Source organism: Drosophila subobscura, chromosome A, assembly GCF_008121235.1.
Source record: "Drosophila subobscura isolate 14011-0131.10 chromosome A, UCBerk_Dsub_1.0, whole genome shotgun sequence".
In the NCBI taxonomy this organism is placed as follows: Eukaryota; Metazoa; Arthropoda; class Insecta; order Diptera; family Drosophilidae; genus Drosophila; species Drosophila subobscura.
Window position 1 is genome coordinate 14,031,372 of NC_048530.1, and position 23,505 is coordinate 14,054,876.

Here is a 23,505-nt window from a genome sequence, read left to right on the forward strand (position 1 = left end):
TCAAAATATAAATTTTCGCAGAGCTAAAAAATTAATTTAGATTTCTAGAATATTTTCCTGTTAATATGTTCCTTTCTTTATTACCCAATCCTCAAGGAATACTTAAAAAAACATACTTTACTACTTAAGAAAGTCTTAAGAATAAATCAAAAACATTTTGCAAGTTTATTGTATTTCATTTTTTTTTTAAATTTTTTTATTATTTTGTTTTTTTTTGTATTTCTTATTTTGCATTTTGAAAATAGAAATTTCTAAATGCTATTTGATATACTCGTATCTCCTATATATTTTCTCGATGTCTGTGGGTGGAAGGGGGTATCGGGCCAGGGTCTGTGGGGATCATTTGAGATTTTCGAGCGGATTAGAGCAGAGCAGCAACAGTCGTGGGACCTGCTTCAGAGCGAGATGGCGCCACACAGAAACTCTCGCCGTTCCACAAAATTACAAGATCTTTACAAGAGCTCTAAATGGAATTTGTTTCTTCTAATTGTACACTTTGCAAGGGTTCACGGGAGGAGAGAGGATTACTACTACAGTGGAGCACATTCTTACAGCTAGAATCGAAATCTCTTAAAACCAAAATATGTTTTCTCTCTTCTTCCTTAAATAACAATAACTTTGTCGTTTGTTTTATTTGTAGTTGTTTCCCTTCCGTTAGCTAAATAAATATTTTGTTTTTAATACTAAATGCTAATTATATTTTGGAACTCATTTTTGTGTGTGTGTTTTTAGGCAATAAAATGCATTCCTTGAATAATTATTTAAATAGAAGTCAAGCATCCAGTATCAGATCCATCGTATTAATTATTATCAAACTTTATAAGAGTCTTAAGTCCACCTATGGAGTGTCCACTGTATTCCACTATATTCATTAACTATAAAAAAAAAATCGAAAAAAAAAAATGTTAAACGAAAAAAATTACAAAAATTTCTATATTTTCAGAGTGTGCTATTTAGTTTTAAGTTGTTTTGTTCTTCTCCTTTTCCTTTTCCTTGTTGAATGTTTTTTATAATATAAATTAATTGTTCCGTACTGTGCCAGCCATTAGTGTAGAGGCATCAATGAGGCATTCTCCCTCTCTCTCGCTTTAGTTTTTCTTGAATTTCTTGTATATTATTGTGAAATATAGTTAATTGTATTATTTATAATATCTGCTTTTAAATAGTAATTTTACGGGGTGTAAGGGTAGAGCTGCTTATCCTATAGTACGCGCAAAGAACAATGAAAAAGAGGGAAACGGGCAGGGCAGGGCAGGAGCGAGGCCCATGCTAGAATCAAATCAAAACAATAAAATAAAATACAAATATATATAAATGAAATATGAATGAATGGACAGACATCTCTTTCCATCTGTTCTCTCTCTTTCACACTGTGTGGCTACTACTACGGACACGACAAAAAAATTAGTTTAAATAGCTAATTCCTATGGTTAAGAAAACACATCTACTACTACTATATAGAGGGGAGAGCTTACGACTAAAAGACCGTGCAAGGCTCACTCTCTCGCCAGGGAGAAGCAAGGGAGGGACAGGAGGAGAAACTTGCCTTACGAATCAATTATATATCAAATCGTATTTATATATATATCTTTATATATATATGTATATCTATTTAGATAACTGTCTCCCGATCAGCCGCTTAAGTCTCTAAATTGTATGCAAAAAGAATCGTCTTCATTTTGGGCGTGGGTGTCGCTGTGTCCCGCCTTTTATCCTTCATGAATCCCATTTCATCATGAGCATTTTTTCGAGTGGATTTCCTTCTGCCACCGCTACCGCTCAGCCTCATTGCGGCGGCTGATTGCTGTAGTAGCCGTAGGCCCCCGTTGGTGGCGGTCCTTGGGGTGCACCGGGTGGCGGCATTTGTGCGCCAGCCGGCCTGTAGCTCTGATAGCCCTGCGTGGGCGGATATTGGGCATAACCGCCCGCCTGCGGTGGCTGATGGTACGCATGCCCTGGATAGGCACTGCCCGGCGGCGGTGGTCCGTATGCCTGTGGCGGCGGACCTCCGTACGGCTGTGGGGCACCCGGAGCCGGTTGATATTGATTCGGCGGCATATTCGGCGTGGCACCGTTCGGTGGCGGCTGCTGCTGCTGTTGCTGCTGTTGTTGCTGCTGTTGCTGGGCACTGGCCTGGGGATTGGGTGGACCCCCGGTCGGTGGTGGCTGCTGCTGTTGCTGCTGGGAGGTAGGAGGTCCTCCTGGCCCTTGCTGCTGCTGCTGCGGTTGCGGCGGCCCGTAGCCTGTAACGCCGCCAGGCGTCGAGTATGTGGGTTGCACCTGTGTGGGCAGCGGTGCCACACCAGAGACGACCACTCCACCCGGCCCTCCCTGCTGCTGCTGCTGTTGCGGCGGCGGAGGCGCGTACTGCTGCTGCTGCTGCTGAGAGCCCGCCCCTCCTGCCCCACCGCCCGGCACTTGCTGCTGCTGCTGCTGCGGATTGCCACCCACTCCTCCCGATGGCGGCGGCGTCGACTGCTGCTGGGCATTGGGCCCGTTCGGATTGGAGCCCGCTCCGCCGCCGCCCGGCTGTTGTTGCTGCTGCTGCTGGGGTCCCTGCGGCGGCGGCGTTTGGCTGGGCGCCGTTGTGCTGTAGCCACCGGGTGGTGGTGGCGGACCACCGGACACCACACTCGTTGGCGGTCCGCCCGGATAACTGCTGCCCGGCGGTGCGCCACCAGCACCCACCGCCTGCTGCTGCTGCTGTTGTTGCTGTTGCTGCTGGTAGGCCTGATACGGCGACTGTCCGCTGCTGTTGGGCGGCGGTGGTGGCCCGTAGCCACCGCCTGGGGGTGCTCCACCTGCTCCTGCCTGCCCGTACTGATTGGGATTCGGGGGATACCCGGCATAGCTCATGGGCGGCGGACCACCCGTAGAGTTCTGCGGCGGCGGCGGACCATACTGATTGACGCTTTGCGGTGGTCCAGGCGGTCCACCCGGCGCACCCACCTGCTGCCCGCCAGCGGTGCCTGGCGGCGGTCCATACATCTGTCCTGGCGGCGGCGGTGGCTGCTGCCCAGGCGGCACGCCCTGCTGGCTGCCTGGCGGTGGTGCATAGACGCCCGGTGGCGGTGCCTGCTGTCCGGGTCCGCCAGTGTTTGGCTGATAGCCGCCATGTCCTCCGGCTCCTGCCCCAGCGCCGCCATGATGGTAGCCAGCCTGCGCTGCATTCGGTGGACCCGGCGGCGGTGGCCCATAGCCCTGCGTCGGCGGACCATACGGATAGGCGCCCTGCGGCTGATACTGCGGCTGCGTTTGCGGCGGATACCCGGGATAGTGTCCGTGCTGTTGCTGCTGCTGCTGGTAGCTCACGCGGTACGGTGTCTGTGGTGGCGGCACACCGCCCGGTCCGCCCTGCTGCGGTCCCTGCTGTTGTTGGGGCTGCTGCTGCTGCTGATTGGGCGGCTGCTGCTGCTGGGAGCCCTGCTGTGGCTGCTGTTGCTGCTGCTGCTGGGGCGGCTGTTGGTTCTGGCCGGGTCCTGCCAGCGGGCCATTGTTGGGCCGCTGCTGCTGCTGTTGATCTGCAAGAAGGAGAAGGCAGATATCGAGGATCAGCGATTGAAGCAATTGAAGCTATTCGAGTCTCCACTGGCACGGCGGATACTTTACACTTACTGGGTAGAATCGATTGCTGTGCCGGTCCCTGTCCCGGCTGTCCCCCGCCCTGGGCGTTGCGGTAGATCGCCGATGGATGCTGTTGCTGCTGCTGCTGCTGGACCTGCGGGCCGGCTTGGCTCACTTGCGTCACCTGTTGGCCAGCGGCTGCCGCTGCTGCAGCTGCTGCCGCCGCCGCTGCGGCCGCTGCCTGCTGCTGTTGTTGCTGCTGCTGCTGCTGTTGCTGAGATTGCTGCTGAGGATTGGGCGGCATGCCGGGATGGGGCGGCTGCTGCTGCTGCTGCTGGGCGCCATAGGGTGTCATCTGGACGCCGGGCTCGCTGCCATGCTGCTGCATGCCACCCATTTGCGGTGGCCCGCCCGGCTGCTGGGGCTGGCCCTGGCCGGGACCGCCGGGCTGCTGTGGCTGTTGTTGCTGCTGTTGTTGGGGTGGTGGCAGGCCGCCCAGCATACCGTGAGGACCGGTGGGAACACCCGGAGTCTGCTGGTTGCCCTGCTGCATCGCCTGTGTCTGCAGTATGTGTGGCGGCTGTGTGTGTGTGTGTGTGTGTGTGTATGTGTAGCAGAGAGCATTAAATGATTAGAACAGTCCGAGGCGCCTGCCTTTGGGGTCAGCACTCACCGGCAATATCTGGGAGATATTCATTGCAGGATCCGCCAGCTGGGCCAGATACACCAGATTCCTGTGCAGGGCCACGTGGTAGGACATGCACTCCTGCGCCTTGCCCATGCTCTGGAAGTCCTGGATCGTCTGGATGAGGCCGCAGTTCTCGTCGAGCATCTTCTGGATCTGCGCTGAGTTGACCTGCGGCGGACCACCGCCGACGCCACCGCCGCCGCCGCCGCGCGGAGTCGATGGTGGGTTGACGCCCATCATGTTGCCGCAGCCACCGACACCGCCGGGTCCACCACCCACACCGGTGATGATGCTGCCGGGGGAGCCGGGCACTCCCATTGGCGGCACACCGGTGATACGCTGCTGCTGCTGCATCCCCATGGGCAGCAGCCCGCCCTGGGAGCCGAGGACGCTGCCACCGCCGCCGCCACCACCGACGCCGGGTGGCTGCTGTTGTTGTTGCTGCTGCTGTTGCTGCTGCATGGACATGGCATTGGGGGGCGGTTGCTGCTGCTGCTGCTGCTGTGGTGGGGGAGGCGGCTGCTGTTGCTGCTGCTGCTGCGGCGGCTGCGGCGAGTAAACTGCAGACATTTTACTGGCTGCAGTCTTCTTCTTCCGCTTGGGAGTTTTCTCCTGTTTTTCCACAATTTTAGCGGTTATTCTAAACCGGTTGGGGCAAAAAAATATATAAAACCGATTCGTCGGTTCGCCACGGGTGTGGGGGGGCGCCCCTTTCGACGGTTATTCAGTTGCCAAATGCGAGAAAAGGGCAAAAAGGAAAATTTTCCTTTTTTTTGCAGTGTGCGGCTTTTTTTACACTCACACACACGCACACTGGCACGCTCGCTCACACACACTCACCCACGCGCCGCAACACACATTAACACACGCACACGCACCCACACACACGCAGGAGACACGGAAAATAATTTGTTTAAATCCTCGAGCACTTTGCACCTGCCCCTTGGCGTTGGGTTGTCGTCTGAATATTGAACGTTGGCACAATTGGCATTCAAATGGTTTTGCGCAAAGTCTGCATATTTTTCTCTTTTTCTTACACTTTTTGCAATTTGCACAGAACGACGCTTAAAACGATTACACCAGGCGGCTGCTCGAAGCGATTAATCGGTTGGTCGTCAATCGTACACGTGCAGACGGCGCTTGATGCCCTGCGCCGCAGTGTTGCATGACGGAATCAAGGCATATAATGTATTTACATTAAAAATATATGAAATATCGCAAAAGATTAACTTTTGGCTAGCATAAATTCGAATATTAATGGCTGTATATGTTGATGGACACATAAACAACGCGGAGTTGTTAAAAATTGCTTTTTATTATTTGCCAGTGCATGACGGTCGGATCTGTTCGTGTATGGCCTCCATCAATATGGCGCTCTCGTACGCATGTGCTGCCAACGATGCACAAATCATTTTGCAGGCCTTCGCTCAGGGCCACACTACATACTATTAATAAATAACTATAATGCTAGTATTGTAGTTTTTAATTGAGGATATTCGTAAATTGTAGCAACTTTATGTGATAAATATATCAAAAACGCTAAACAACGATAACAACCAATTTTGCAGCCGGCAATCACACAAACGGGGCCTATCGATAGCATAGTACTCCACTCCTCCACTCCACGGACGGTCCTCCTCATACACTATTTTTTCACAATTATATTTTGTTGGCTGGCTTTTGGCCAAACTCTGTGTGTGTGTGCGCGCGTGTCTGCATGTGTACATCAGTGTGAGAGTTTATTAAACAAAAACGCTGAAAAATAAATTAAAAAAACCGCTGACAAACTATATTTATATAATTTAAAGAGCAACCCAAAACAGTTATGAGAAACCCTCGGCAGCCGCGAGATTATCCAACCGAAAAACCGCACACAACACATCACTCAAGGGTTCAAATAAATCAAATCAAAGTGCAATAATTATGTGCAAGCAATCCTCCAAAATTGTTGCTCAATAGAAAATCTCGAGATACATTTTTTTGATCTCGATTCCCGATTTCTGTACACTGTGCTGTGCCCTGCTGCATGTTGCCCAGTCCCAGCCAGTAGACAGCAACAATAGAGCCAAAAAGTTATGCCAGATCAGCGCCCTATCGGATCAAGGCAACAAATAGAGGCGACAAAAAGCGCGCTAAAATAAGGAAACTCTGTTTCGGATTCTGTTAAAGCGATTTCCGTGCCTCCCCACCCGTTGGTTGAGTGCGAGAGGGGAACGCGACACCAGGCGGCGGCACTCTTGTTATCGATTTTCTACTACGGTGTTTTTCACGCGTGTGTGCATACGTGCGTGTGTTCCGTGTGCGGGTGTGCGAGCGTGTGTGTGTGTTTGTTCGGCATAACAACAAAAATCAAAAGCGGCGTGTTATCACAAAAGAAGCAACAAAAAAGAAAAGTACTAAAAGCTAAAGAAACGCGAGAAATCATTAGCCGGCAAAAGAAGGCAGAAGTGAAAGAGAGAGCGGAGCAGCAGCAGTAGCAGAACATCACATAAAACCGAAAAAAAGAAACAGCACACACCGAAGCGATCTCTCTTCCTCGCTCCCTCTCCCTTTCCCACAAATGCAAAAGACCGAAGCGGCGTAACTCCATCCCCAACATCGTCAACATCGGTCATCGGTCGGGTCGAGCTGTCGGTCGATTGCAGCAGCGAGTTCACCCATTCATTCAAGATTCTACTCAGAAAAATTAGTAGACATAGAAATTTGGTAAGAAGACGATACCGGACGGAACCTTCTTACCAAATGATTTCCCTTCTGCAAATGAAATTCCATGCACTTTTGTTGCTGCTATCAAAAGTCTGGACATGCATTTGTTTCATGTTCAATCGCCAAGTGCGAGCTGTAAGTATTACCCCAAAAAAGCAAGAACAAAAACGAATAGTTTAAAGAACCCCCACCCCCAGCTCCACCAATCAATTCCCACTAACCCGATCCACACACACACATGAAATAGCTACAATAAATGCGACTGGAAGTTGATAAGACCTAGCTGGCCCGTGCACAGTGAAGGATCGCTAAGGCGTACCCATACGCCGCAACCCCAAATGCCAGCCACAACCCGAATTCCCAATCGCAACCCTTTATCAATATTTTGTGTGGGGCACTGCACTCGAGGCTTGCCTTATCAAATCCAAAACAGATTCATCATGACTTTGCAAGAAGAACTGACCTTCGGCATGCCTCACCCTTGCACCCACCCACCCACACTCCCATCTCTCCCTCTCTCTCTCTCTTAGTACTGTATATATCGACACTTAAAATTATCGATTCAGAGTTGATTGTGATTAACTTCTTTAGTTTATCCAGTATCAACCGGTTAAATATGAACTTTTCCCGCTGTCACCGGTGTCGCGGCATCGCCTCAGTCTGGTGCAGCGAAAAACTCTGGTCCTGGATCTGGACGAAACGCTGATACACTCACATCACAATGCGATGCCCAGGAACACAGTGAAGCCGGGCACACCGCATGACTTCACCGTCAAGGTGACCATCGATCGGAATCCAGTGCGCTTCTTTGTGCACAAAAGGCCGCACGTGGACTACTTTTTGGATGTGGTAAGTGGACCCATCCATTTCCATTCCCAATGCTAATGCAGTTTATCATCCATTTTGCAGGTCTCACAGTGGTATGATCTGGTGGTATTCACCGCCAGCATGGAGATATATGGAGCTGCTGTCGCGGACAAGCTGGACAATGGTCGGAACATATTGCGGAGGCGCTACTACAGACAACACTGTACGCCCGACTATGGATCGTATACCAAAGACTTGTCTGCCATTTGCAGTGACTTGAATAGGGTAAAAGGAGCAGCATCCCACATACTTCTCTGGGTCAACAGATTTACTGATTTCATTTTTGTTATTTTGCAGATATTTATAATTGACAATTCCCCGGGAGCGTACCGCTGCTTCCCCAATAATGCCATACCCATCAAGAGTTGGTTCTCCGATCCCATGGACACGGCACTGCTGTCGCTGCTGCCCATGCTGGACGCACTGCGCTTTACCAACGATGTGCGATCGGTGCTGTCGCGTAATCTGCATCTGCATCGCCTTTGGTAGCAGGTGGGATCTAGCCTAGAACTAGCCCTAGAACTAGCCCTAGACCTAGACCTAGACCTAGCCCTAGTGTGTAGTAGTCTATGAGGATCAGAGAACGTAAGAGAGAAAATCTTCTGAAATTATCATCAACAACAACAACAACAAAATGGTGGTGCTGTGACACATTAACGAATTTTTTCATTAATTAAATTATGTTTTGTTTTTTTTTTGTATCCTTGCAACGGATAGGGAAAATATATGAAGATCCAAAATGATATGATGATGTTTGTGTGGTTATATATATGTAAATATATGCAAGTTTTTACGTATAAGCGTCATTGAAAAGTTTATTAAAACCCTTTTTGGAATTATTAAGCATTAAAAATACACTGACATGTCCTAGCGTTTTTTCTACCTGAGGCTACATCGTTGTACAGTTAGTTACAGGATCCATCATGGAAAGCATCAAGAGTGGTGGGCCATTGCTTCAAATTTGGCGGCCACTGGCAACAGGCAGCACACAATTCTGTGCTGTAAAGCGTCATGAATCCATACTTCAACAGTGCTGTTAGGCAATAAAATGTGCCATGGGGCGCAAAGTGTGAAACTCTTCCTGCCAGTTTTATGTTTAAGAGCTTGGAAAACGTAATTTTAACATTAATAAATACTGCCGGTGGACACGCAACAAGTAGTCAAATGACGTAACCCTTACGTTACATTCTGACGTTTTATGCAAATTTAATTTGTATTTACTTTTAACCCATATTTCGCATACAATCCAATAAAAAGATGTCATGAAAACTAGCCAATATTGTGAATAATTGATTGATAAATCGAAAAAAATTATAGTTTTTGTGCTGAAAGTCATAATTACCTGGTAATGTGAATCAGAATATCAAAATCGGGGAAAATGATTTGAGATGTATGGTATATTTACGGTATATTTTGACAATGAGAGGTCTATTTGTGAGGGTAATGCGGTTTACCTCTCAGATACACCCGCGGTCACACTGGTAACAACAACAAGTATTTACGCAACCGGAAACAACGGGAAAAACACAGCTGGTAAGGAGCGGCCCTGCGGCCCCAAGATCATCAACTAAAACATCAAAATTGTAAATTGTTGCTTTCGCAGTCGCACACATGGCCACCGCAGTAGCAAAAGTTGGAAAATCGGTGCACCGCATATTCGTGGGCAACTTACCCTGGACAGTGGGCCATCAGGAGCTGCGTGGCTATTTCAAGGAATTCGGACGTGTCCTATCGGCAAACGTCATCTTCGACAAGAAGACGGGCTGCTCCAAAGGCTACGGCTTTGTCAGCTTCAACAGCTTGACAGCTCTAGAGAAAATCGAACACGAACAAAAGCACATACTGGAGGGGCACCACCTCAACATACAAAAGTCGTAGACAGTGCCAGGCTGCGACAACCAAAAAGGCGGCGACGCAAAAGCATTTTTTTTCCCACTTCCATTCGCAATTCGCATTCGCCCCAAAACCAAACTAGTAGCTATAAGCAACTAAAGCAACTTAAACTAACTGATAAAAGCAACACAAAATCAATTCAATAATCATCATGGATCTAGATTCGGATCTGTTCGACGAAGAGGAGCAGCAGCAGGGCAGCTTCGAGCTGGCCACCAACTATGTGAGCGGGCAGGCGGATAAGCTGAAGAAATCCGATCTGCTGGACTTCTACGCGTACTACAAACAAGCCGCCGAGGGGCGCTGCAATCAGCCATGCCCCTCCATCCTCCAAATGCAGGCGCGCAGCAAGTGGAACGCCTGGAAGGCACTGGGCGACATGTCCCGGGCCGACGCCCAGAGTGCGTACATCGAGAAGCTGCAGGCAATCAATCCCAAGTGGAGGGAGGAGTGCGGCAAGTCGAAGGGCAACAGCTGGGCCGTTCACTCCATCGAACTGATGCCAGAGGAGGAGCTGATGCCCGAGCACAAGAAGACCCTCTTCGATCTAGTCAAGGAGCAGAATCTGTCCGCCCTGCGCCACAAGATGAAGGCGAGCGATGCCAATGCCAAGGATGACAACGGCATGGCCCTCATTCACTGGGCCACCGATCGCAATGCCGTGGACATCATTGACTTTCTGGTGTCGTCGATGGGCGCCAGCGTGAACGAGCTGGACTCGGAGCTGCAGACACCGCTGCACTATGCCGCCAGCTGTGGCCACGTCGAGGGTGTGCGCACGCTACTGAGGCTCAAGGCCAGTCTGGAGCTACACGACACCGATGGCAATTCCTGTTTCGATGTGGCCGACTCTAAGGAGATTTTCAACATGCTCAAAGCCGAAGAGCAGCAACGCCAGGCGGCCAACTGAGTTCCAGCATCCACCACTCAACAATAAACAGAAATACAAATACAATAAATAAATGTGAAGAATAATCGCCAACTACGGGCTGGTGTTTAATGGAAAAAAAAGAAAAAAAAGGGGAGGGAAAACTAATTTTACGCACTACTTCCACAGCTTCTTGATGGACATGTTCTTCTCGGAGTCCTTTTGCATCACCTTGGCCACGGCCATCTCAAAGTCCTCCTGGGTGACGTGGACGCGACGCTCGCGCAGCGCGTACATGCCAGCCTCGGTGCACACGCCCTTAACCTCCGCCCCTGAGGCGCCCGGCATCAGTTCGGCAATCTTGCGCAGGTTGATGCCGCGCGTTAGGTTCATTTTGCGCGAGTGAATCTTGAGAATGTCCAAGCGCGCCTCCTCGTTTGGTGGTGGGAACTCAATCTTGCGATCAATGCGGCCGGGACGCAGCAGGGCTGGGTCGAGGATGTCAATGCGATTGGTGGCCATGATGACTTTGATGTTCTTGGTGGCCTCGAAGCCGTCCAGCTGGTTGAGCAGCTCCAGCATGGTGCGCTGCACCTCGGAGTCGCCGCCCGAGCCGGACTCAATGCGCGAGGAGCCAATCGAGTCGATTTCGTCCATGAAGATGATCGATGGCGCGTGCTCGCGGGCCATCACGAACAGCTCGCGCACCATGCGCGATCCCTCGCCAATGAACTTCTGCACCAGCTCGGAGCCCGAGACACGAATGAAGGTGCACTCGGTGTGATGGGCCACGGCACGGGCCAGCAGGGTCTTGCCAGTACCGGGTGGGCCGTAGAGGAGCACACCCTTGGGCTGGGCAATGCCCAGAGCATCGAATAGCTCGGGATGCTTGACGGGCAGCTCGATGACCTCTTTGATTTCCTTGATCTGCTTGTCCAGGCCACCGACCATTTCGTAGGTGGAGTCCGGCACCTTCTCGACCATCATCAGCGAGACCAGTGGGTCCACTTTGTTGGGCAGAATCTTGTGCAGTGTGTAGCTCTCGTTGCGCAGGGCCACACGGCAATTGGGCGTCACATCGTTGATGTCAATGTTCTTGTCCAGGTCCACAACGAACTTGCCCTCGGGATGCACCTTAACCAGCACCTTCTTCTTGTCCATGGGCTTCACCACCTCGCCCACATAGCTGCCCTGCTCCTGCAGCAGCTGCAGCTCCTCGCGCAGCATGCGAACTGCAAAAAAAAACGGAAAATCAATTGAAGGGAAGTTTCGTTTTGCATTTGTTTCGCTTTGCATTTACCTTTGGCATTGAGTTCGTTGCGCTGGGCCTGCAAACGGCGCAGATTCTGGCTCTTTTCGGCCACAACCAGCTGCAATTCCTCAATCTTTTGTGTATAATACGAGCGGAAGCCTTCGCCTTTCTGGTAGGCCGACTCAATTTCCATCTAAATTTGTGTCGACAATAAATCACAATAAATCGACATGTTTGGCTTTAGTATTCTTACCCGGTTGGTCACAGTCATGTTGAATGCTGCTGCTACTTTGTTGTATGATTATCACTAATTTCTTGTATGGCTTGTATACCGTTTAATGTTCGGTTTTTGACATGCACTTTTTTATTTTAATTATGACTCGGCATTCTTTGCCAGTGCGGCCGTGGATTCTTCGACAAAATATACCATGTTACCCTCAAAATATACCGAAATATACTTTCTCATTTTGTAAATATACAGCGGAAATTGCAACGATTGCAAGTGATCTGGCAACCCTTCGGCCGCCTGCAGCTGATCTGGTAGCCCGCACTAAACGGTAAATTTCAAAGAATTCCTCACGTGTTTTCCACTTGCCGTTTTTGTATCATTTGTTAATTGTTATTGGTTAATTGTCGATTATTCAGTGTATTTTTGAAGAATGAAATTACTAATTGCCTTTGGGCTGCTCTGCCTCTGGCCCGTTCACATCGGATGGTGCCAGTCAGCGGATAAAAAGGCGGAAATTGCCAAACTGCGCAGCGAGCTGAGCCAAGCCTTGGAGGCCAGCGATGCGGGACCGGTAAGTGGCGTGGCGTGGCGTGGCATTAATTATGCTCTTAATCTGTGATCTGTTCCTGCTACAGCCAGGAGTCATCACACAGCCAGTGTGGACCAAGCAGGCACAAGGCCCCGCCACGGCCAGCAAAGTGATTGTGGATGAGGCGGCCCTGAGGAGCGCCGCAGCCCTTCGCGACGAGATCCAGAAGGCTGTGGCCCAGCAGGGCCATACCAAAGAAGTGCTGCAGCTAGATGCGGCTGTCAAGGCGGCAGGCAATGCCCAGGTGGGCTCCACCTTGGGTGATGCGCGCCAGGAGATGCTAGGCGCCAGCCAGGCGCCCGTGGACGGGCAGCCCAATGTGGTGGAATCGAGCGTGAACACGCCCGGCATAGACCTCGAGCAGCTGCAGCGCCTCGAGCTGTCCAAGCGTCGCACCCGCGACCTGCTAGTGCTCAGCGGCATCGAGGAGGACACACAGTTCACCCTCGGCTCGGATGTGGACCAATGGGTGTCCGTGCAGGCCAATGGCAGCGCCTACCTCGTGGGCCTGCAGCCGAAGGACCTGCTGGTGCTCAATGGAGACTTTTCGCCGCTGCAGACGGTGCCGCTGCTGGCCCCCATTGACGCGATGCTCAGCCTCGAGCGCTGGAGCAGCCACACCCAGCTGCAGGAGGGTCTCCTGGTGGTCGCCACACAGCAGCAGCTGCTCTGGCACCGCCTGGAGCCGGGCCGTGGCCTGGTGCCCTTCTGGCACTGGCCCCTGGGCAGCCAGGCCTCCAAGCTAGCGACCTTCAGCCTGGAGGGACGCGACTTCGTAGTCCTCGCCGGCAATCGCACGCTCAGCGTCTACTCCTACGACCTGGAGGCGGAGGAGTTCTGGATCGCTCAGCGCCTGCAGCTGCCCGAGACGATAACAGCGATGGCCGTGCTGGACACTGGCCGGGAGCTGCTGCTGGCCGTCGGCCAGACGGACGTCGCCCTCATCTATGCCTATAATCCGCGCGAGCGTCCGCTTGGGGAGGCGGGACTGCAGCTGCAGCTGCACCAGCGAGTGCCAGCGCCACAGGTGGCGGCCATTGCCGCCTTCCAAATGGGTGGGCGCAGCTACCTGGCGCTGGGCGGACAGCGGCCACAGATTCTGGCCCATGTGCAGGGCCAGCTCGTGCCGCGCACGATTCTGGGCCAGAACTTTGGCTTCGTGGAGCTCTTTCTGCCCGTGGCGGTGCGCAGCTATCGGGATGATCTGCTGCTGCTCGTGCAGCATCGCGTCGCCTTCGACACGCACACGCTGCTCGTGCTGGAGGTGCTCATCTGGACGGGGGAGGCCTTCGAGGCGGGATTGCCGCCGCCCTGCGGCATTGCCAGTCAGCCGAATCACATCACACACGGCGCCGGCTGCATGCTCGACCATGAGCGGGAGGCGGGCCTGATTGGTGCAGCGCTGATCCGGCAGCAGGATCAGCCACCGCTGCTGCTGGTGCCCCGCCAGGAGGCGCCGTCGGGGCTCTTTCGCCTGCAGACGAAGCTGCTGCCACGGAACTCCGAGACAAAGGACCTGCAGGAGATACACGAGTTCATGCGGCAGTGGGTAGAGGAGCAGGACGCCATCATACGGCTGGTCGAAGCGCAGCTGCAGGCCCCTCTGCCCATGGAGGAGGAGTTCGAGGAGATCCACACGCCGCAGTTGATCAACGAGGCTGGCGAGATTGAAGAATTGTTTGTCAACGAAGCCCGCTGGACGGCCGAGGATGCGGCCATCGATCTGCGCCAGCTGCTGCAGCAGATACGCCAGCTCGAGCAGGAGCTGCAGGGCGGAGGAGCAGCAGCAGCAGCCACCATGCACCGAGCGAAGCGACAGCCCGAGACGCTCTACAACTTCCACTACGATCGCCTGGAGGTGGACAGCTGCGAGGCGGATGTGCTCCTCCTGGAGCAGCTGAACCACGCGCCATTCTACGTGCAGAATAAGTCGCTGCTGCTGCCCGCTGGCACGCTCAATGTGCAGCGCCTGGAGCTGCTGCAGCTGCCCGCGCAGCCGCTGCACGCCGAGTCCCATGAGCGCCTGCAGCTGGAGGGGAGCCTCGCGTGCGAGACAATCAATGGCTTGGCCTGGAGCCAACTGCTGCAGGATCTGGTGTGGCGTCACCGGCCACTGCAGCTCTCCCAGCTGCATGTGCAGGGCGTAAGTGGCGGCACTTTCAGAGCTCATTCTTTGCTTCTCTTACCTTCATGTTGCCTTCCCTCCCCAGGCTGTCATATTCGAAGATGCGCTGCATCTGAGCTCGCTGAATGAGCTGCGTTTCCCCGAGGACTATCTGTGGTCGCAGGGCAACGGCACCAGCGTTGTCCACGCGCCCAAGGAGTTCACCCAGACCCTCGGTAGATAGAAACCCCCCGCCCCAGACGTCTCTCTGCTCATTCGATTTGCTTTTTGCAGCCGCCAATGTTGTGGACACGACGGGAACCATCAATGAGATGAGGCCGGAGGATGCCATCACACTCAGCGATGCACAGGATTGGCCCGGTCTGGTGACCTTCTCCCAGCTGGAGGTGTCCGAGGAACTCGAGCTAAATGGCAGCGCCCAAGGCAGGCAGTTCGAGGAGGCGCCCCTGAATCCCACACTGCTGGAGACGCATCACATCCGCACCGCCGACTGCCATTTCGTGCAGCTGCACGTCCACGGATCGCTCCACTTGCGTGGCCAACTGGACAACGACAGCTACGACGCGCTGCTGGGGGATCTGCTGCAGCGCTCAGCCGATCCCAGCGCGGAGCTGCTGGTTGCGGGTGCCAAGCGCATTGTGGGACAGCTGCAGCTGCCCGTGGACACCCATGTGGCGGACTCCAAGCTGAGCGGCATACCCTTGGAGCACTTCGTGACGAAACACACAGCGCAGATGCTCCGCAATCTGACGCAGCTGCCGGCGTACGTGTACTTCCATCGGTTGCAGCTGCCACCAGGCGCCAGCTACGATGGCGTGCAGCTGGAGCAGCTGCTGGGGGAGGCGCTGAGGCTGGATGGAGCTGCGCTCAGTGCGCCCGGCACGCGTCTACGCTTTGCGGGTCCAGCGCCCGTCTTGGCTGGTGGCCTGCGGCTGGAGCACAGCCTCAATCAGGTGCCACTGGCCAGTGGCTATCAGACGCTGCGCGAGCCGCTGCACCTGCAGCGTGCGGGATTCCAGCGACTGGAGGCCGAACAGGCGCAGGTTGGCGGTGCAGTGCGTGGCTTGGGGCTGCTCAATGGCCAGCGACTCGGCGACTTGCTGCAGGAGGAGCCGCACAGCTGGTCGGGCGAGGTGCACGTACAGGAATTGATACTGCCGCACGGTGTGCAGGCGCAGGAGCTGCAGGGCATACGCGCGGAGCTGCTGCTCGACTTTCTGCAGCAGCTGGACGAGCTGCCGCTGCTGATACTGCAGGGACAGCTGCAGGTGGAACGGATTGCCGTCAGTGGCTCGGTGCAGGTCGAAGGTGCGCTCAACGGGCGAGACCTGGAGCAGCTGCAGCGGGAGGTCATCTGGCTGGATCGCAGCAACGAGATGCGCACGCGCTGGCAGCTGCAGCAGCCGCCGGTGTTCGCCAGCGATCTGCACATCCTCGGCAGCTTCAACGAGCGACTCTTGCCCGAGCTGCTCGCTGACATTGTCTTCCGCTCGGACAGCGACAGCGACAGCGCCAGCGACAGCGCCGGGGAGGTCATCATTGAGGGCACTAAAAGCTTCACTGCACCGCTGCGCGTCGCCGATGAACTGCATTTGGAGGCGCTCAACGGTGTGCCCTTCGAGCGGCTGGCCAACAGGCGGCAGCCCCTCAATCTCGCAGGCAATGTGCGTCTGCAGGGCCGCCTCCAAGCGGCCAGTGTGCAGCTGCGCGGCGCGTTGAACAACGATCCGCTGGCCCTGGCACAGCTGGAGCAGCTGCTGCACTGGGACGCCCAATCGCAGGCCTTTGTGCAGCGCGGCCGCGTGGCGCTGCTGCCTGGCGGTACCTCCAGGCCGCTGGAAGATCTCACAGTGCTCGGGCATCTGGGAACCCTCAACGAGGAGCCGCTGCAGCAGCTCTTTGAGCAATTAATATTCAAGCAGCAGCCGCACATCCGCATCGATGGCCACAAGTTGTTTACGGGACGCGTCAGCATGCCCGAGGGAGCGCACATCCAGCAGCTAAACGGACTCGACCTCGAGCAGCTGCTCAGTCAGCTAATCTTCATCGATGGAGAGCAGCAGCAGGAGCAGCCGCAGGAGGTGGAGACACCCGTGCACTTTGCTGCGCCCATTCGAATGGAGCAACTGCTGGCGGAGCGTCTCCTGCTGACGGGGCAGCTACTGAATGGCTGCAACATCAGCGACTGGCTGCTGGACACGGTGCGCGTGGATCGTGACTGGCAGGGCAGTGCTGCTCAAGGTGAGTGGCGGAGGAACCTTCCTGTGACGCCGTTCAACCCATGACTTTCTCTTGGCAGCTCCCATCACATTTGCCGCAGGCTCATTGGACCACAACTCCCTCACGTTGGAGCAGCTGAATCATCTGAATCTTTCGCATTTGGTTACGCTGCACACGGAGCAGCAGCTGCTGGCTCCATTCGTCGCCGAGGAGCTGCTGCTGGATGGTGTCATGGAGGTGCAGGGGCTGGTCAACGGCCGCCAGCTCAGCCAGGAATATGCCAATACTTTGATGGTAAATAGCCAGCCAATTGGCAGCAGCATTTGACTCCATTTTTGTGTCACTCTTGCAGATGAATTCCCCCGTGCCGCAGACCGTGGAGACGCCGCTGCTGCTGCCGGGCATCCATGTGCGTGGCCCGCTGCAGGTGAAGGCACCAATCAATGGCGATGCCAGCCTCAATCTGAGCGATGTGGCCAGCCTGGAGGAGCCGCAGCTGCGGCTCCAGTCACCGCTCTACTTCAGCCGCCTGCATGCGCCCGCGCTGACTGCCAGACAGCGGCTGAATGCCTTCGACTACGTGGACTGGCACGCGCGCAGCCTGTGGGCACGCGGCAGACCGGAGCAGACAATCAGCGGCAACTGGCGTGTGAAGCAGCTGAGGGTTAAGCAAGCGGCCCTGGGCGACGCCAGAAACCGCCGCCAGACCATGGAGCAGATGGAGCAGCACTACAGGCAGCTGTGCCAGCGGCTGTCCAAGATGTTTGGCTCCCTGCGTCTGCCCTATCAGGTGCAGAAGCTGAAGCGAAGCTTCACGCTGCGGCAGCCCAAGGGCAGCGAGGATGTGCGGCGCATCTTTGGCCTGGAGGCGGACCTGCAGCCAGGTGGTCCTTCCACTTATCTGCTGGTGAACGAGCGGGGCTGCTGGACGCGCATTCATCGCTGGAATGGCACACGGTTCGCCCATGCCGGTGCCTTTCGCAGCGGACCCGTCGACGAGGTGATTGGCCTTCAGTTGAGGAACAACAGCGGGCGGGATTTCGCTTTTATGACCAGCCACGAAATGGATGAGGGCGAGCACGAGTCCACGTGGAATTGCACGGGTGCCGCCGCCGCCGCAGCCGCCGCCAGCGTGCTGCAGAGTTGGCACACGGACGAGGAGCAGGCGGAGACGGAGCCGCTGGCGATACCAGTGGAGACACTTCAGGGCTTGAAGCAGCAGCAAAAGGAGCTCCAGAAGCGCCCGTTGCCCGGCAGCTATCAGGCGGCCATCAAGTACTTGCAGCGCCCGCCCGTTGAGTCCGAGCTGGGACCACACTGGGGACGTCGCCAGCAGATCGGCCCCGAGGAGCTGCACGCGCTGCGGCGACGCCTGCTGGAGACGCTCAACTTTCGGCTGCAAACGGAGGTGAATATCACGCAGCTGAGCATTCCCGAGAGCGATCTGTACGACGAGCAGCTGGTCGAGGACTTTCTGCAGTTGATGCAGCAGCTGCGGGGCTTTCGGCCGCGCCTCCACACGGACACGCTGCCCCTGCCCGACAGTCCCGCCCGTGTGCTGGCCGCACGCAGTGCGCAGCTCATTTGGCCCGTGCTGCAAGAGTTGCGAGAGCTTGCGGCAGACGATGGCTCGGAGCTGGCCCTGGAGGAGACCCTGCTGGATGTGCTTGAGCTGGCCAACAATGGGAGCTCTGATCAGACCCTGCAGCTGCATGCGGTAATTGGCCGATTGCGTCAACTGCAGGAGCAGCTGCAGCTGCAGCAGCAGCACGGCGAACCGATGGCCTCTGCCTCCAGTCGTGTGTCCGAGCAGACGCTGCTCCACTGGCGACCAGTGCAGACGCTGCGCCTCCTTGTGGGTCCCAAGAATCGTTCGCGGCTGCTCTACGCGCGCCTCACCCGCTTGGACCCACACGAGGGGGATCGACCAACCACACCATCGAGCGCGCCGCCCGCCCACATCCAGCTGCACCATGCCAACGGCTCGCTGTTCCAGTCGCTGGCCGCGGATCGTCAGGCCAGGCAGCTGACCGCCCTGCGTGTGCGGGACGAGACGTTGCTGGCCTTCGTCGAGGGCTGCTGCCAGATACGCGTCTTCATCTACCGCGGTGTCCAGGGCTTTGTGCCATTTGCCCGCTTTCGCGCCCACAGGGCCAGCGAGGAGTCGCCGGTGGTGCAGCTGCTCGCGCTCCGACTGCCGCTACAGCGTTCGCCCGGAGCAGTCTATGCACTGGCCGTGGCCCAGGCGCGTCGCATAACCTTCTACGAGCTGGTCATTGCTGGACAACTGGAGCCATGGCTCAAGTGCAACTAATCTATGTCTGATTAGATCTTTCTCCGATAAGGAAATGTGTAAGTAATTTATTTAATATTTACTTTAGTTATTTCTTCTTCTGCAAATCCGATTTGAATTATTCCAACGCGCGAATTCGTAATGTAATTGTTATGTAGAAACGGTGTAGTTTCGGTGTAGTTATCATGTTAAATATGAATACATTTTGTTATCTTTTTTGTTGAAACCTAGCTTATACACAAGACATTGAAAAGGAATCCCTAAAATACGCTAATCTTGCAGAAAATTAATTTATCAATTGGATAAAATAATATATTTAGAGCTGAGACTGCTAAACAGCTGGTAATATTAAGCCGAATAGCAAAAACGAGGAATACGATTGAGTACATTTTCTTCGGTATATTTACGGTATTTTTGAACATGTGCAGGTATATTTGTGAGGGTGCAACGGGTATGTTTTGTCGACCAGTCTGCGGTCACACTGTCCGCACACCGTTACCCCTACGAATAAATCTACCTTTCACGACCAATCGTTCGGTTGTGCGCGCGCGATCCAAATCCGTAACGGTACATGAAAGCAGTGCGCGCTGGAATCAAATTTTGTTTGAAAGTTCATTTGCAAATATGCAAATTTAATTGCTGGTATTTGAACACACGTATTTCATATTCATGATTTGTGAGCTGTGAGCGTTTCCCATGTTAAAACTGACTATTCAAAGTCGAACAAATGTCTTTGTGTTTGCTTGTGTTTTAATTAATGTCATTCAATTGTAATTAATGAACTGCTCTTATGAACTGCTGACTCCAGTTTGCCGCCAAATTGTTGATTTAAGAAATTTCAAAATTATTTACTTGCTAAAGGCAAAAGAAGTTCCGAAATGTGACTGGATTGAGCATAAATATTGTTCACCATGTGGCGGATGTCCATTCATCCATGTGATCTCTTTCCTTTCATCTATTTGTGATTTGTATCTATTTATTTAGATATTTGCTTAGTCTTCGTGCTTAATTTATATGACGCATAGACATTTGGCCAACGGAAATTACATTCAAAAAATGCTTAGATGCTCAAGACGTTTGTCTGTCTGCCTGCCTGCCTACTCACCTCGAAAATCAAACTGTGTAGGATGCCCACACATATCGGTATTCTATAGGCTAAACCCCCCTCCAGCACCACCACCACCACCTCCCTCTCCTAAGTTAATGAAAAAACGAACTTTGCTATCATTTTGGCTGTTAGAGAGCTTTGAGATTGTGTCTCCTCGGGTCTCCCCCTGCCTCTGGCTCTGTCGCTGCGCTTGGCTCTCTCTCCCATAGAGTAGGCGATCTCGCGTGAGCGTTCACCTATGCGCTGGCCGACTGGCTGGTGGAGCACACACAGATGTATCTTTGTATCTACATTAAGATGTATCTAATAGATACTTTGCGCCACTTGCTCTCTCGCCCTACTAGTCTTGGTTCAAATTTGGCTGCGTGCTGAGCATTGCAACGGCAGAAAATAAGAGTAAAATTAATTACAACAAGCAATAAAATAATATAAATAAAGAAGCAAAAAAAAAAACAAACACAAACTGTAACACGCGACGTGCATAAAATGTTGGCCATAATAATATATCAACATGGAATATTTTTTTAAAGTGCAAACAACAAAAAGTGAAAAATGCAAAACAGAAATTGTTACCGAGAAATGTTGAAAATATATTTTTAAAATCGATCATATGGGACTTGGAAAAAGCTTTAACCTTCACACACACACACAGAGGCACACACACCCACAGCCATTCATAGATAAATGCCATAAAAAGTGATGCCAGTGCGCTGGCTCAGCATTTTTCGTGGCAACTTTTCTGCACAGTGTAACAGAAAGCAGCGCCAGATCTAGCATATTTTTGTACATATCCTCGTATATGCAATGTCTATATATACTGTGCACATACTGTATATACACCTAGCTATAGGCAAAACACTCGGCTGGCTGGGCGTAGCACACAGTCAGCCGCAGCAGCAGCAGCGGCAGCAGCAGCGGCGGGCACTCCGACGAAACAAATTTATTTTTAGATAAATGATCTGGTGTGTGTTATTTTGTTGTTGCCTCTAATTTGTTGGTTTTTTTGCCCCGATATTTTAACGGTAGCCCAGATGGTTAACGTTTCGGGATGCACGGCACTGCCAGGCGCTGCAAAATCAAGTTACCCTAACAAATTGGCCACAAATCACTCGAAACGAGGTGTTTGACTGCAGTCAGACCTCAGTAAAGCTACGCTTAATATTTCAAGACAGTTTTCCCTGCTAGCTCATCAATGAAAGTCACAGAAAAATATACTTGAAATAAAGTAAAATAAAAATCCAAAAAACTCTGCAGGAAATGAATTTACAGACCCTCTTCTGATCTACCTACTCGCAACATTTTTGAAAGTCTTCGCGTGTCTCAGAGTCCCAACGAGTTTCATTTGAAATAGCCCGAAAAAAATACACATAAACAAATGAAATTCTTGAGTAAAGTTTGCTCCGTTTGTGGGCCATTCAAAGTATGTATTTTATATGGGTATTGGGTACACTTTGCGCACAAAGTTGCGAGCTGGATGGGCCTGCAATTTAACGGCTTTCATTGGTCGTATTTATTATGAATGCCGCTCACATGATCAGTGCCCGCCTGCCTGCTCACGCTCACTCGCTGCACGCCATATGGCGATCTGTTCTACAACAGCACACAAATTTCAATTATAGCTTAAGGTTTTCTTTTGTTGTTGTCCATGAATGGCAGCCGCCTATCAATGAGTTGTGGCGCCCACACACAGATATTTGTCTGTATTCACATTGGTGTTTGCGTATCTGTATCTGTATCTGTATCTGTGGAATATGTGTCAAATGTCACCTGCACTAAGGTTGAATGCAAACGGGTCGAACGCCAACTGCAACTCCAACGCCGCCTACGGCTTTATTTTCTCTGTTTTATTATTTCGCATTGTCAATGCAATTTGTTGAAAGATAAAACCTGGCCGTAAGGGCCCCAGGGGTCTCTCGTTTGCTGTCGCTGCTTAGCCGTTTTAATATTTTTTATTTTTTGGGGGCAACCTGTTTCGCGGTCCATTACGTCATCTGTGAGACAGAGGGAGAGCGAGAGAGAGAGAGATGCTGAGAACGCGCCAAAACGCCAAAAAGAACAATAACAAGAACCAGTCAAAAATGTTTAAGAGACAAACAAATCAGATTTCGAAATGTAGCGCCAGCGAAGAATCAACCTTATTGATACCCTGTGATTTTTGCTTATTATTTAAATGGAATTAAAATACAAATTTCGTGCTATGAAAAAAATAGAGCATAAAAAAACCGTGAAAATACTTTTAAAAAAAAAATATTAAATATTAAAAATAAAATATGATAAACAATTATTTGCTCAAAAAGAATTCATTCGACATTAATTAATAAAATACATAGAAACTTCAACGAGTAAATATTATAAATAAAAGAAAAATTAAAGAAAACATTTTTAGCATCAAATACTCGTAATTTAGTGCACAAATTTTAGCTGCAAAAAAAAAGGTTTTTTTATATTTTTTTTAGTTGATTTTTAGTAGCTGTCGAAAATACCTTTTGCCACCCTGGGGCTTATGTACGTTCAAGGCCAGAATATCTCGATTTCGAAGTTGTCGCCGCGAGACATAGAGATAGAGAGAGTGATAGGAGATGCAGAGAGTGGCAAGCACAACGATAGACAGAGAGAGAGGGAGAGCAGAAATAGCGGCAGATATAGAGAGAGAGAGAGAGAGAGAGAGAGAGAGCGGAGCGATCTGCGTTATGTCTCAGAACTCTGTGCTCTGTTCTCTGTTCTCTTTGCTGAGTTGAAGAATATTTTCGACGCTGTTTTGTTTTTTGGTTTTTGATTTTGGATTTTGTCGCTTTTTTCGGAATCTCGGAATCTCATTTCGGCCAAGGTTGAGTTTATGTATAAAATAAATGCCATAAAGCTTGTCGTGTGTGTGTGTGCGGCTGTGTGTGTGTGGCTGTGTGTGTGCCTCTGACCATATGTGATATTTTTGCAATGCTCAATTCTCCAATTGAATAAATCTTCAGGCCCAACAGCAGCTGTGAAAATGCAAACGCAAAGGAGCCGCAGATCTTAATGCCAAACCCACAAAAGCGAAACAAACGAAATTAGAACCAAAAAACAAAACAAAAACCCAAAATAAAGTTGCAAGAAATCAGCCCCG

At 52.0% G+C, this 23,505-nt stretch overlaps 6 protein-coding genes across 10 annotated transcripts; 4 read left to right on the forward strand and 2 right to left on the reverse strand.

Moving 5' to 3' along the window:
• Window positions 1-188: 188 nt before the first annotated feature.
• On the reverse strand, window positions 189-5,373 carry LOC117903108 (basic proline-rich protein). Of its 3 annotated transcripts, XM_034814934.1 has the most exons (4): window positions 4,782-5,373; window positions 4,238-4,712; window positions 3,610-4,144; window positions 189-3,521 (listed from the first exon to the last, which is right to left on the reverse strand). In XM_034814934.1, the coding sequence occupies exons 1-4, from the start codon at window positions 4,820-4,822 to the stop codon at window positions 1,786-1,788; spliced, it is 2,787 nt and encodes a 928-aa protein (XP_034670825.1). In that variant the 5' UTR covers window positions 4,823-5,373; the 3' UTR covers window positions 189-1,785. The 3 variants fall into 3 exon arrangements, with proteins under 3 accessions (XP_034670825.1, XP_034670823.1, XP_034670824.1); XM_034814932.1 differs by having other exon boundaries at window positions 4,238-5,373; XM_034814933.1 differs by having other exon boundaries at window positions 3,616-4,144; window positions 4,238-5,371.
• A 288-nt stretch (window positions 5,374-5,661) lies between these two features.
• On the forward strand, window positions 5,662-8,568 carry LOC117903138 (CTD nuclear envelope phosphatase 1 homolog). Of its 2 annotated transcripts, none has more exons than XM_034814975.1 (4): window positions 5,662-7,093; window positions 7,550-7,807; window positions 7,868-8,050; window positions 8,123-8,568. In XM_034814975.1, exons 1-4 carry the CDS (start codon window positions 6,995-6,997, stop codon window positions 8,312-8,314), a joined length of 732 nt encoding a protein of 243 aa, XP_034670866.1. In that variant the 5' UTR covers window positions 5,662-6,994; the 3' UTR covers window positions 8,315-8,568. The 2 variants fall into 2 exon arrangements, with proteins under 2 accessions (XP_034670866.1, XP_034670867.1); XM_034814976.1 differs by having other exon boundaries at window positions 7,559-7,807.
• A 719-nt stretch (window positions 8,569-9,287) lies between these two features.
• On the forward strand, window positions 9,288-9,836 carry LOC117895116 (SRA stem-loop-interacting RNA-binding protein, mitochondrial). The gene is made up of 2 exons (XM_034802526.1): window positions 9,288-9,358; window positions 9,429-9,836. The coding sequence occupies exon 2, from the start codon at window positions 9,437-9,439 to the stop codon at window positions 9,701-9,703; it is 267 nt and encodes an 88-aa protein (XP_034658417.1). The 5' UTR covers window positions 9,288-9,358; window positions 9,429-9,436; the 3' UTR covers window positions 9,704-9,836.
• Window positions 9,837-9,840: 4 nt separating this feature from the next.
• LOC117895107 (acyl-CoA-binding domain-containing protein 6) lies at window positions 9,841-10,703 on the forward strand. The gene has a single exon (XM_034802515.1). The coding sequence runs from the start codon at window positions 9,870-9,872 to the stop codon at window positions 10,626-10,628; it is 759 nt and encodes a 252-aa protein (XP_034658406.1). The 5' UTR covers window positions 9,841-9,869; the 3' UTR covers window positions 10,629-10,703.
• On the reverse strand, window positions 10,678-12,248 carry LOC117895101 (26S proteasome regulatory subunit 8). The gene is made up of 3 exons (XM_034802501.1): window positions 12,092-12,248; window positions 11,887-12,031; window positions 10,678-11,818 (listed from the first exon to the last, which is right to left on the reverse strand). The coding sequence occupies exons 1-3, from the start codon at window positions 12,107-12,109 to the stop codon at window positions 10,764-10,766; spliced, it is 1,218 nt and encodes a 405-aa protein (XP_034658392.1). The 5' UTR covers window positions 12,110-12,248; the 3' UTR covers window positions 10,678-10,763.
• A 141-nt stretch (window positions 12,249-12,389) lies between these two features.
• LOC117889576 lies at window positions 12,390-23,500 on the forward strand. 2 transcript variants are annotated; one of them, XM_034793979.1, is made up of 7 exons: window positions 12,390-12,638; window positions 12,703-14,799; window positions 14,867-14,996; window positions 15,055-17,022; window positions 17,081-17,295; window positions 17,354-19,353; window positions 23,369-23,500. In XM_034793979.1, the coding sequence occupies exons 1-6, from the start codon at window positions 12,498-12,500 to the stop codon at window positions 19,313-19,315; spliced, it is 6,513 nt and encodes a 2,170-aa protein (XP_034649870.1). In that variant the 5' UTR covers window positions 12,390-12,497; the 3' UTR covers window positions 19,316-19,353; window positions 23,369-23,500. The 2 variants fall into 2 exon arrangements, with proteins under 2 accessions (XP_034649870.1, XP_034649869.1); XM_034793978.1 differs by lacking the exon at window positions 23,369-23,500 and having other exon boundaries at window positions 17,354-19,633.
• Window positions 23,501-23,505: the final 5 nt, after the last annotated feature.